The following is a 13,495-nucleotide window of genomic DNA, read 5'->3' as shown; positions in this document are numbered from 1 at the left end:
AAATTAAAAGATATAACAATAAACACTAAATTATCCAAATTATGCTATGTAATGGAATACTATTTTATTTTTATCTACTATCTTTAATTTTTTTAGAATGTAATAGGATAAAATTTAACAATCAAAGAGCATAATAATAATAATAATAATAATAACTTAAAACACAAAACTAAATCGTATCAACATAAATTAGAGTTCTTAAAAATACAAAATTTTATCAACCTAAAGTGAAGATGCAATAAAAAATAAAAATCCACCAAAACATTGAGAGAGAAAGAGAGAGAGAGAGAGAACCTTTTTGTGAGAGAAAACTATGCAAAGAATGGAAAAGAGTGACAAATTTATAATAAGAGGGAAGGGATAATAAGAGACAAATAAAGGAAGATGAAGAGAAGGATGAATAGCAATATTAAAGTAGAGGGTAGTGGGGAGATGAAAAGGTGAGGGAAGAAGAAAGGTTGAAGAAAATGTAAATATATAAAAAAAATAAGTGAATGTAAAAAAAAAAATTATAGGAAAATTGGAAATAAAAAAGAAATATATATAGATGTTAAAACCGACAAAGATGAATATATAAAGTCAATAATCTATTTATATATATATATATATATATATATTTGTAAAAAAAAGGAATAAATATTAATTATATATAGATGTTAAAACTGACAAAGATGAATATGTAAAGTCAATAATCTATATAAATAAATATATATATATATATATATTTGTAAAAAAAAATAGGAATAAATATTAATTATATGGCGAATGACGTGGTGATGAGGTGGCGCAACAAGAGCTCAACAGCTATAAATGCCACGCTTCAGCTTTTAGTAATATATTGATACTACATAAATTTGTTGTATAAGGTTCTGTATATCCATTATTTGAATTGATGTTTGAAAGTTGCTACCTAGATATTATATAGAGTAATGCTATGTTTATAACATTTTTGCAATAATTTCACAACAAGTTTTATGTGGTAAGGTTATAATCTTTACTAACAACTAAAATTATTTGTTTATCCACCAGTAACAATATAACAATATGAGAAATTGTATAAATGTTTGGATATATTTTTATTCCAACTTTCTCTCTCTTCATGATGTTGGAATTAGTTTATATTATTTTAACCTTTTCTCTCTTAATACGTCTTCAATGCCTTTGAGAACAACCAAAAAAAGAAAGAATAAAAAAGAAAATTAAAATGGTAAAAAAAAAAATAGAATATATGATGTAGGGTGTATTATAAAGTAGTATGTTAAAATAAATAAAGTAACTTTTTAATTTGTCAAAATAGCATTTTTTTTTTTTAGAACCCTAATCACAGTTGTCTTACAAAAATGACACTTTACTGTAGGGTGACATTTTTTTGATGTGAATGCAAGCATCACCATTGGTGGTGGTAAAATAACTTTTTATCTATTTTATCACCTCAAATTCCAATTTAGTGCCTAACATTGGTGAAGCTAAAGGCAAAATTTTTTTTTTGCCTACTTGTTACAACTAGCAATTCACTGTAGTAAAAAGGCATAAAAATATTATTTTATCTCTTTTGTTGGGTTTCGTGGCGAAGAGGTAGAGAGAGGAAGTGAGAAAGAAATTAATAAAAAAATAAGTGTTTGGTTGATGGTAAAAATAAGACTATTTATGCAGAGTATGTTATGAAATTATATGTTAAAATAAATAAAATAACTTTTTGAGATGTGGATGCTCGTAAGATGACATTTTACTCTAACTTGATTGATAAAACTTTTAGTTTTAGCACCATTGATGTGGCATACTTTTTTGTGTTTTGGTTGGTAAAATATCTTTTTACGCCATTTTAGCACCAATAAAGCTAATAACCTTTCTTTTCCTCAAAAAAAAAAAAAAAAAAAAAAAAAAAAAAAAAAAAAAAAAAAAACCTTTCTCTATCTCTAAAAAAAGCACTAATAAAGCAGCCAATCTTGGCGTGCTGCATTTTTTATCTTTCTTCCCACACTATTATAGGGACCGAGCTGTTCATTGACTGGGGGGCAGTGGCCCCTAGATTTAAAATTTAAAAAAAAAAAAAAAAATCATAATGGTATATATATTCTGAATTTTTTTTTTAACATTTAGGTCCAAGATAATTACTTTTGGCCCCCTCTCTTCCCAACAATTTACAAATTGACCCTTAGAACCCAACCAAAAAAAAGCCCATCACTTTAGTTGATGGCCTCTTCACAGACAAACAAACTAAATCCCCAAAAACCAAGTAACAAATCCTTGAATTGTGAGATATATATATATATATATATATATATATATAACCCTCTTTTGGCATCCCATTTTGCATTGTTCTTGAGGAATGAAAAGGCAACTCAAAAAAATTTACTAGACACTGTAATATTTGGAAAGTCACTCACTCTACTCTGTTTAGCATGTTTATTTGAGAGAGAAAAGATTTGTACGTAGACTACTCTCGCTCACTCTTAGCTCTTTTTTGTGTGTGGCCATAAGCTATTAAGTGTGTTACTAAGAGGACTACATGTGTGGCTATTAATTTTTGAGGGAATACAACTATTTGATTTGCTAAGTTAGTGGGCTACGTGTGTGGCTATTTAATTTTAAGGAAATACTTCTAATATTTAACTGATTAAATTGGTTTAATTTGAAAGTTGAAATGTTTGAGAATTTTTTTTAAAAATTTTTTTTGGGAAAACATTTGAGGTATGGGCTTTTCTTATCTTTTCTTTGTTTGCATGTTTTTTTTTTTTTTTTTTTTTTTCAATAAATAGAGCTATAAGGTTTGAAATTGATAAAATATTTGAAAATTAATTAAATAAATAACAAAACGAACTAATAAAAATATTAATTTTTATAAGGTGCTCTCTTTTAAAAAAAAAATGAAATAAGATAGTCTCATTTAATTACCGGTCAAGAAATTTTTTTACACCCCAAGTCCAAAGTCTGGCTGTGTCCCCGACTATTTGTAAGCTGAGCACTCCACTAATAAAGCAGCTCAGCTCGTCGTACTCTATTTTCTATTGTATTTTTCGTCTCTATTCTTTATTTTTATGAACCTCATAGGGTGAGGGAAAGTCTTACACCAATTGAGAAAGCAAAAGAAGAAACAAAAATAAAGAAAAACACCGAACAGATTTCTTGAACTTTCACAGAACAAACTAATCCTCTTCAGTCTTCACTCCTCACTAAATTTTCTGCGGATTCTCTTTGGTTACTTTCGTTTCCCATATTTCCTTGTTCCTTCCTTCCCACGAACGAATCATGTCAATCATCGGAGAGGCTGCTTTATCCGCTTTCTTTGAGGTGCTGTTTAAGAAGCTAGCCTCCTCTGATTTGTTGAAGATCATTCAGCAAGAACAACTTCATGCTGAGCTCAAGAAGTGGAAGACATCGTTATTGAAAATCCGTGCGGTTTTGGATGACGCAGAAGAAAAGCAGTTGACAAGCAGGTTGGTGAAGATCTGGTTGGATGAACTCCAAGACTTGGCTTATGATGCAGATGACATCTTGGACGAGTTTGCTACTGAAGCTTTGCGACGTAGGTTGAATGCAGAACCAGGCACAAGTAAGATACGGAATTTTGTCCCTGCTTGTTGTGTAAGTTTCAATCCAAGTTTTGTTATGTTCGATGCCAATATGCGGTCCAAGATTGAAGTTATCAATACAAGACTGCAAAAAATTGTGACAGAAAAGAATGATCTGGGATTGATAGAAAATACTGGGGGAAGGATTAGAACAACAAGATCATGGGTGCCCACAACTTCTCTGGTGAATGAAAAACAAAATTATGGCAGGGATAAAGATAAAAAGGCTATTGTTGATTTGTTGCTAAGCCGTGAATTAAGTGATGCTCAACTCTCTGTGATTCCCATACTTGGGTATGGGGGGATTGGGTAAGACAACTCTTGCCCAACTAGTCTACAACGACGATGATGTGAGCTGTTATTTTGATTTGAAAGCATGGGCTTGTGTTTCTGATGATTTTGACATTGTAAGGGTAACAAAAGTAATACTAGAATCTATCATTGCTCCCGAGACTTACGATGTTAATGATTTGAATTTACTACAAGTCAAATTGAAGGAGAAACTATCTGACAAGAAGTTCTTGTTCATTCTGGATGACGTTTGGAATGAAGACTACAATGATTGGACTAAACTACGTAGTCCTTTTGAATTTGGCGCACCAGGAAGTAAGATTATTGTCACAACTCGGAATCATGGTGTTTCATTAACAATGGGAACTACTCCAACTTATGAGTTGAAAGATTTGTCAAATGATGCTTGTTGGCGTGTATTTACTCAACACGCATTGGGGGCAACAGATTTTACTATGCATCCAGAACTTGAAGATATTGGTAGAGGTATTTTAGATAAGTGTAAGGGTTCACCTTTAGCAGCAAAAGTATTGGGAGGCCTTTTACGCGCTAAACACAGTTGTGATGAGTGGAAAAATGTGTTAAACAGTAAGATTTGGGATATTCCAGAAGAGAAAAGCAGTATTCTTTCAATTCTTAAATTAAGCTACGAATATCTCCCTTCACATTTAAAAAGGTGTTTTGCATATTGTTCTCTATTCCCAAAGGATTATAAATTCAAGGAAAAAGAGCTAGTCTTGTTATGGATGGCAGAAGGTTTGGTTCAAGAAACAGAGAGAAACAAGCCGATGGAAGATATTGGAAGTGAGTATTTTCAAGATCTACTTATGAGATCGTTTTTTCAACAATCATACAGTGATGAATCACTCTTCGTCATGCATGATCTTATCAATGATATTGCTCAATGGGCAGCAGGAGGCTTGTGCTATAGATTGGAAGATACATTGTGTGGTAATAACCAATCTGATATTTTTACAAAGGTACGCCATTTCTCTTATGTTCAATCTATGTATGATGGAATTAAAAAGTTTGAAGATTTCCCCAAAGATATGCATCTACGAACCTTCATGTCATTACCAATAAAAAATTGGGGCTATTTAACAAATGACGTTCCTAGTCGTTTATTGCCACAATTAAGATATTTAAGGGTATTATCCTTAGGCGGATATCAAATCTTTGAGATACCAAATTCAATTAGTGATTTGAAACACTTAAGATACCTCAACCTTTCTAACACTTCAATTAGGAGTTTACCAGCATCAACAAGTTCTTTATACAATTTGCAGACATTGTTATTGAAAGGTTGTTCTCGCCTCACAAAGTTACCAATGAAAATTGGGAATCTTGTCAATCTTCAACATCTAGATATTACAAATGCAGATTCAATCAAAGAGATGCCAATGGGAATAGAAGAATTAAAAAACCTACAAACACTATCCAATTTTATAGTCGGGAAAGATACTGGATCCAAGATAGGAGATTTATTGAACTTGGAGTTCCTTCGGGGAAGACTTTGTATTTCAAGCTTGGAGAATGTGCTTGATGTTGAGGAGGCAAGAAAGGCCAATTTAAATGGTAAAAGGGGTTTAGATGCATTAGTGATGAAATGGGAGCATGCAGTAGATGATATACAAGACAGTGGAATTGCAATAGATGTTCTTAATATGCTTCGACCTAATACAATGGTGAAAACACTTTTCATTGAGGGCTATGTTGGTACACAATTCCCAACGTGGTTAAGAGATCCTTCCTTTTCTAATATGGTAGAGCTAAAGATTGATAGATGTGGAAAATGTATGTCCTTACCTGCGGTCGGACAACTACCCTCTCTTAAATACCTTGTCATTATAAGAATGGGTCGGGTGCAAATTGTTGGTCCTGAGTTTTATGGGGATGGTTGCTTGAAGCCTTTTCAATCGTTAGAGACCCTTTGCTTTGATGATATGCAAGAATGGCGAGATTGGATTCCTTGCAAAGATGAGTATGAAGAATTCCCTCGCTTGCGTGAGCTTTCTATCTCTCGATGCCCCAAATTGCAAGGAAAATTGCCCCGTCATCTCTCATCTTTGGTAAAATTTTCTATTCATGAGTGTGAGCAATTGGTTGTTTCAATTCCAAGCCTTCCAAAGCTTCATGAATTTGAAATTGTGGGATGCAAAGAGGTGAACAAGAGCGAGGTTGAGTTATGCTTGCTAAAGTCCATGGTTCTTTCTATTCCAGATCTGAAAAGTTTGACGGAGGAGTTCATGCATGGGTTAGCAAAGGTAGAAAATCTGACAATAAATGATTGCAAGGAGTTGACATCTCTATGGCCAAATAGGTTCACCTCCCTTGTAACACTACATATGATATCGTGCCCAAGTCTTGTCAACATCAATTGCTTGACGTCTACGTTAAGGACACTGAAAATTGTAGGTTGCAGTGCTTTGAAATCCTTGCCAATGTCCAATTGTACATGTATAGAATATGCAACTATTGAGGTATGTAATTCTTTGATGTTCATATCAAGAGGCCAGCTACCTCCAACTTTGAAAAGGCTAGAGATAAATGATTGTGAGAATTTGCAGTTTGTGGTAGACGAGGGGGAGGCTTCTTCTTCTTCTTCACCTTCTTCTTTATTGATGAATGAGGAGAGTCTTAGTAGCAACAGTCACAACTATGAATCTCTTCTTGAGCACTTGGAGATTAGAGATTGTCCATCTCTAAAGTACTTATGCGACCTACCTGCCACACTTAAAACACCTTGACATTTGGGGATGCTCAGAGTTGACATCCTTATCATTTAGAAACCAGTTACCTACAGCCCTTGTAAGCCTTATTGTATGGTTTTGTCCAAAGCTAGAGTCAATAGCAGACAAGTTACTCAATAATGCGTCTCTTGAACAGCTTGAAATTTGGAATTGTGAAAATCTTAAATCCTTACCTGAGGGTCTACACAAATTATGCCATCTCAATAAGATCGATATAAATAGGTGTCCTAGTGTTGTTTGCTTCCCAGATGGAGGGTTGCTCCCCACCAGCCTGAGAGAGCTTTCGATTAGAGACTGTGAGAAATTGGAGGCCTTGCCCAATGGCATGCACAACCTAACCTCGCTTCAAGAGTTAAGCATATGTGATTGTCAAAGCCTTAAGTCCTTTCCGGAAGATGGTTACCCCTCCAACTTAACATCACTTAGGTTGAAAGGTGTGAATATCCGTAAACAAGTATTTGAATGGGGATTCCACAAACTCATATCTCTCAGATATCTTTGCATTTATGGTGAATTTCTAGATTGGAAGTCGTTTCCTGATAAGGAAGATGGGGAGACAATGATGATGTTGCCTACCTCTCTCATCGAACTGAGAATTGTAAATTTTCAAAACATAGTATTCCTATCCTCCAAGGACTTTCAAACCCTCTCTTCTCTTCAACGATTGTCGATTGTCAATTGCCCTAAACTCGCATCCCTCCCAGAGAAGGGCCTACCTACCACGCTTGTGAAGCTACATATTAGATTGTGTCCTGTGCTGAATCAACATTGCAAGAAAGGCAAAGGGCAAGAGTGGTTCAAGATCGCCCACATCCCTTACGTTGAGATTGATGGCAAGTTGGTCTATGAGCTAGAGGAGGAGGAGGAGCAATAGTTGTGTAAAACAGAGAAGAAAAAGTACAAATATTTGCTCCTTCCAGGTACAACATTTACAAAGGAAAAAAAAAAAAAAAAATATATATATATATATATTTAAATCCTAAACGTATTGTTATAAGAATTTTTACATAATAGTGCTCGTTACATTGTTGATAAAGAAAAGTTGATTTCTACAATAAACCTAAATGAAAGAACAAATTGGTATCCCTGTGTGGATTTAGAAAAATATGATTTTATAATTGTTCTCAAAATTTCAAAACATGGAGTTACATGAACTTCTGGCACTTTGATTTTTTAGCTCGTCAATATCTTTTATAGTTTTTAATTTATTTTAATTATATGAAACTGTTTATGTTAAGGACATGTAGGTGTTCGATGAAATGTCTGAAAGCAATATTGAATTGTGGAATTTGCTGCTTGCAGTTTATATATATATCATGTTGTGGAACATCATGATCAGTGGATATGCAAATAATTGCTTGATGGCTTTTTTATGCTATGCCCAAGCAGAATGTCATTTCAACCAAAGATTATGCTTTGTATGGATAATTGATGCATTGACATCCGTGCTGCAGATGGCAGGTATTCCATAAATGTATTGAATGAAATTTCATAGTTTCATTAAAATGTGTACCAACCTTATATCTTGATTTCATTAGAATGCAAGAGCCCTTTAGTTTGGATTGTATCTCAACGTCAGCCCTTTAATATATTGAATCAAATTCCATTGGTAATTGGCTCTCTATTTGGGAGGAGAGATGTTTTACTGATACTGATCTTTTTTCTTCTGTTATACTTGTTAATGCAGCAGCTCTTTGGGCTATATGGAATTGCAAGAATATGGGCATGTTTGAAGGGAAGGTTGTCAATGCTTCTCAAACTCTTAACTACTGCAGCCATATGGTCACGATCTGTCAAGAAGCAATGGTTGGGAATCATTCTCTAAGAAGTTGTAAACCTCCTGTGTGCAATTGGACATGATTTGTTGATTGTTGATTGCCTATTGTCGAGTGTCACAAGTGTTGATCTTAGTGGAAGTTAGTACCAAATGAAAGAGTTGCTGGTCAGCTGCAAGCTTTGTCAGACAATTCATGAAGCCTTGTCCTGTGTACTTATGAAAGGCGTGAGCATGGGTTTGCAGCCTTTGTTGTGGAATGCAAACACCAAGCTGTGAGCCTGCGAGATATGAGCTTTCAAGGCATTGATGTGCTGCGTTTGCAATTTTCTAAGCACTGTTTTCATCAAGTCCCTAGGTGAATCCTCAGTAATGCTTGTAAGCTTGCCAATTCTTACTGTATGCCATGGTACCTTTATTTCCATAAAAGTCACATGGAAGTATAGAACAAAAAACCAACGTCTTATTCATCACTTAATTTCTGTTTGTAAAATCTCAGGCAAGTTTTTCATTGGTCATTCAAGCTAAAGGTGGCTAACCTGTTATTGTAGATGTTCAGAACCAGTGAGAACATATAAATGGCAAAGCAATGCAACTCATTTTGCAAGTCTGGTGATTACAAATATTTTTCTTGTCTTCATTTCAATTTAGGTATATATGTGCCACTGATCTACGTGGTTTGGTTTTTTCCTTTTTGGTCTTGGTGAATAGGATAGTGCTCCACTTCCTTGCTAACTGTTGATATTGAATTTCTCCACAGGCATCTGCAATTCCTACAACAGGCTTTTGGAAGCAAGAACTTCATAATGCCATAACGCTTTCTCTTTTCCTTATGTGATTTCCCTGCCCTTCAGTCCTAAGGATCATACACTACCTACCAAACTTTACCAACTTGTAAATTGTAATTTTTCTCCTTTTATGCATGTATTTTAATGAGAAGACTTGTTATGCTTAATTCACAGCTTTAGATCACAGTAATGATGGAACTTATTGTTTTTGAAACTCTTTTATGTGAGGGATGTATTAGTTTTTTAAATTATTTTTATGTGAGGGATGTATTATAATGTTGCTGCTTGCCTTTTTCAGTAGCATGCCCTGTGGCGTTCAAAAACACACTCTTTTCGACATATGGAACTCTCCATGTGCTTATTTGACAGTAAGCTTTTCGTAACTTACTGCATTGAAGTTTACGGCTATAAACAGTCTATGTTGAGCATTGCACTCTATTTTGTTAACAGAATTTTATGAGGTGTATTGTAAGAGTAACCTTGACTAATTTAGTTCCTACTCTTTTTAGCTAAGCACCTATGACTAAAGGTATGTATTAGATAGCTCATATTGCTATTTAAACAACACAGGTCCAGGGTTGCTCTCTTTAGTTGGATACATCATATAGTTGTCAATTGGTGATTTATAACGTATAGCTTGACCTCTCTTTCACAAAAGTCAGAAGTGCCAAAAATTAGTTAGTCTCTGACTCTCTGTAATTGAAATTTTATACATCTTTTTTCTAATTTTTTTTGCTGTTGTCCAAACAATTGAATTGTTTACAGGAATTGGGAACCTTATCACTTTGCATCAGTAGGATTTGGGGACTCTGAAATTAGATGATGAGAGGAGATTGAAGGAGAAATTGGAGCTGAGAGCTTGAAATTACGACCAGGTAGAGTATCAGTCTGACTGGCGCAAAGAGAGGGAGAGCTCGCAGAGTAGCTACAGAAAGCTTCTGAAGACCAAACTGGAGAATTGGTTGAGAATAAAAGAATCACTTGGCATTGCACATTGTACATAAAAAGTTGAAATCATAGCTTTAAGATCTACCTACCACCATAGTGAGTACTATATTAATTGAACTATCTAGTAAGCCCATCTTCATTATTTTTTTTTTCCTTCTAAATTTTTATTGATAGTGAAACATGGAATTTTAGCTTTTTATTTGATAATTTTGTCTGAATCAATTTCATTTCAGAATTTCAGCTACTTTACTATTGACATTGGATGTAAAGTGAAATATTTACCTGCATTACATTGATTTTTATTGGAATCTTGGAGAGAAAGTGGCATTAGCGAAATTTGAAGATCAGGTGATAAACTTTTGGGTTGTGATAGACTGAGTTTCTTATCATTGTTAACTATGAAGGTCTATTGCTGATAAATTCTAATCATTTTCCACAAAGATCATGTTCACTTTCAAAGATTTCAAAATGGACCTATAAAAGAAGGGACACAACAAAAAAGGAGGTTTGTGCCATAATTCAAAAACATTCTACTCAGTTTGCACATGCCCTTTATGAAAAGTTGATTCCTGTATAGGTTATTTACTATCTCACTTTATTTATATTTATAGTACTTCTTAACTTGTATTAGGGCACATATTAGACCCTCCCACTATATTACCCAAACCATCAATTTTTTTTCTTATTTAATAGTTCTATTTAGTTTATGTGAATTAATAGGAGGGACTTTGTTGCAGACATTGAATGAAAAGAAGCAGCCTAGCTATTTGTAAGGATCCATCCCCCGGCAGAAGGTATAATGTTGAAAACAGCACCCAAGAAAGAATTTGTATCTTGCTGAATATGCATAGTTTTTCAAAACGAAGTCTAATTATAGGATAGATATGAGATTTATATAGAAATGGAAAACTTTAGCTTCATATTTTTACTCGTTATTTGAATTTAAGTTAGTTTTAGCATGGTGAGATGATTCACATGATTATGTTTTAGTGTAAACAACCTTCCCTACTATTCTTTGATCTTTAAAAATAAAATTTCAATGTTGATGATGGACCTGGGAGAAGGCTTAAGGCACATATTATTAGCTGATTGTTTAATCCTTTTTTTTTTTTCCTTTTGTTTCCATGTTCCTCTCTGCTGCACATTTTATGGTCCTGCTCAGCATTGTGGTCCAGTCTCCAGTGAATTTATAGCTGAGGAAAGAAAATCCCAAATGACAAACAACCAATGAACTTTTCATGTGTGTTCATGTAAAGTGCCTCTTTCTTTGGTCTTATCCATCTTTTAAAACAACAAGAAGTTAGAGATAACTACTAGAAATTTGTGTTGGAACCTGATATGCTTTAATTTTCTTTTCTTTTGTTTTAATTTAGTGTATGCCATAAATGTCACATAGCAGTATAGAACAAAAAACCAAGGTCTTTAGTCCTCAATTTATATTTGTAAAATTTCAGGCAAGTTGTTCATTGGTCATTCGAGCTTGAGGAGGCTAACCAGTTATTATAGGTGTTCAAAACCAGTGAGAACATGTAAATGGCAAAGCAATGCAACTCATTTTGCAAGTCTTGTGATTACAAATATTTTTCTTGTCTTCATTTCAATTCAGGTATATATGTGCCACTGCTCTACGTGTTTTGTTTTGTTTCATTTTTGGTCTTGTTGAATAGGATATGCCTCCAATTCTAACTGTTGATATTGAATTTCTCCACAGGTATCTGCAATTTTCTTTAACAGGCTTTTGGAAGCAAGAACTTCGTAATGCCATAACTCTCTCTCTTTTCCTTACGTGATTTCCCTGCCCTTCACTCCTAAGGATCTTAAGCTACCTACCAAACTTTACCTACTTGTAAATTGTAATTTTTCTCCTTTTATGCATATATTTTAATGAGAAGACTTGTTAGGCTTACTTCACAGCTTTAGATCACAGTAATGATGGAACTTACGTAGTTTTTGAAAAAAAAAAATTCATGTGAGGGATGTATGAGTTTTTGAAATTATTTTTGTGTGAGGGATGTATTATAATGTTACTGCTTGCTTCTTTCAGTAGCATGTCCTATGGATTCAAAAAACAGGCTCTTTTTGACATATGAAAATCAAATGAATGTTTAAATTTTACTTAGTTGTCATGGAACTTCCACGAGCTTATTTGACAGTAAACTTTGTTTAGCTTACCACATAAATGTTTACGGGTATACCCAGTCTATGTTGAACACTACACTCTATTTTGTTTAACATTGAGGTGTATTATAAGAGTAACCTTGGCTAATTTAGTTCCTACTCTTTTTATCCAAGTACCTATGACTAAAGGCATGTGATAGCTCATATTGCTATGTAAATAATACAGGTTCTCTTTATTTGTTACCAGAATCACAATGCTTAAGGGCTCTCTTTAGGTGGATACATCACATAGTTGGGCAAATAAATCAATTGGTGGTTTATAAGGTGTAGCTTGACCTCTCTCTCACAAAAGTCAAAAGTGCCAAAAATTAGTCTCTGAGGGCCGTTTGGTAGCGGTGTTTAAGTATCGGTTTGAAATGATATGAAAATTTTGATTTAATAAACATTGTAAAAATACGTGTTTAAAGTACTTATAATACAAAAAATGTGTTAAATATCTTAAAATGTGAAACAATATAATTGTGAATTTAGTAGGTGTATGTGTTTTTTTCTTTTTTTGGTTGAAAGGAACTTTAAATAAACTAAACAGCCAAAATGGCTAAGTTCCATTAGCGGCTGAATGCCTACAAAAGCTTTCCCCACTCTCAGCCGAATACACTAGGGCTAAAATATCATTAGATGGGGGAATATCAAAAATTACAAATTCTTCTTGTAAATAACATCCTTTCCTAGCTAATGCATCAGCACATTTGTTTGCCAGGAAGTGCCCCTAACGCATCATACTCCTCCATGCTGTTTGATTGCATATTATTGCTGGACAGTATGCGTTTTTTTTTTTTTTTTTTTAAGTGATTACTCTACCATTAAAGTATGCCATTTTATTTAAGGAGGGAGAAAAAGAAAGAAAAAAAAAGAAGGGAGAATGATAGATGATGTGAAAGAGGTGGGGCCATGGGAGAAAAAGAAAAAAAGAAAAAAAAAAGTTGAAGCATGAGACTTCTGTTTCTGTTATGTTTGGTCAAGTGGGTCACATAATTTTTAATTTTTTTATAAAAAGACCACTCAATAATGTTACTTGAAAACTATAGCAATGTAACTTAAAAACTAACAATGAGTTCTCAAAATATATGTTTTAAACAACTTAATTTGAGAATTGTAACTCAGTTTATTCTTAATAAAATATCATTACCAAACACACTTTTTTTTTTCTTTCTTTTTTTACCTCCACAAGCCTTGACGCTCTGTAATTGAAAT

At 33.7% G+C, this 13,495-nt stretch overlaps 1 protein-coding gene across 4 annotated transcripts; it reads left to right on the top strand.

Moving 5' to 3' along the window:
- The first annotated feature begins 3,031 nt into the window (after positions 1–3,031).
- LOC115986941 (putative disease resistance RPP13-like protein 1) lies at positions 3,032–12,191 on the top strand. Of its 4 annotated transcripts, XM_031110374.1 has the most exons (12): positions 3,032–7,533; positions 7,916–8,074; positions 8,301–8,745; positions 8,887–9,038; positions 9,148–9,288; positions 9,474–9,543; positions 9,941–10,247; positions 10,357–10,471; positions 10,565–10,917; positions 11,286–11,373; positions 11,578–11,729; positions 11,835–12,191. In XM_031110374.1, exon 1 carries the CDS (start codon positions 3,869–3,871, stop codon positions 6,608–6,610), a length of 2,742 nt encoding a protein of 913 aa, XP_030966234.1. In that variant the 5' UTR covers positions 3,032–3,868; the 3' UTR covers positions 6,611–7,533; positions 7,916–8,074; positions 8,301–8,745; positions 8,887–9,038; positions 9,148–9,288; positions 9,474–9,543; positions 9,941–10,247; positions 10,357–10,471; positions 10,565–10,917; positions 11,286–11,373; positions 11,578–11,729; positions 11,835–12,191. The 4 variants fall into 4 exon arrangements, with proteins under 4 accessions (XP_030966234.1, XP_030966231.1, XP_030966232.1 ...); XM_031110371.1 differs by having other exon boundaries at positions 9,148–10,247; positions 10,565–10,628; positions 10,861–10,917; positions 11,299–11,373; XM_031110372.1 differs by having other exon boundaries at positions 9,148–10,247; positions 10,565–10,700; positions 10,861–10,917; positions 11,299–11,373.
- The last annotated feature ends 1,304 nt before the right edge of the window (positions 12,192–13,495 follow it).

Source organism: Quercus lobata, chromosome 4 (assembly GCF_001633185.2).
Source record: "Quercus lobata isolate SW786 chromosome 4, ValleyOak3.0 Primary Assembly, whole genome shotgun sequence".
Lineage (NCBI taxonomy): Eukaryota > Viridiplantae > Streptophyta > Magnoliopsida > Fagales > Fagaceae > Quercus > Quercus lobata.
Note: the sequence above shows the minus strand (reverse complement) of the source record. Positions and strands in the feature narration are given on the sequence as shown.

Bases quoted from the DNA above. Each gene is read 5' to 3' on its own strand.
- LOC115986941 (XM_031110374.1), top strand. From the start codon at position 3,869: ATGGGGGGATTGGGTAAGACAACTCTTGCCCAACTAGTCTACAACGAC.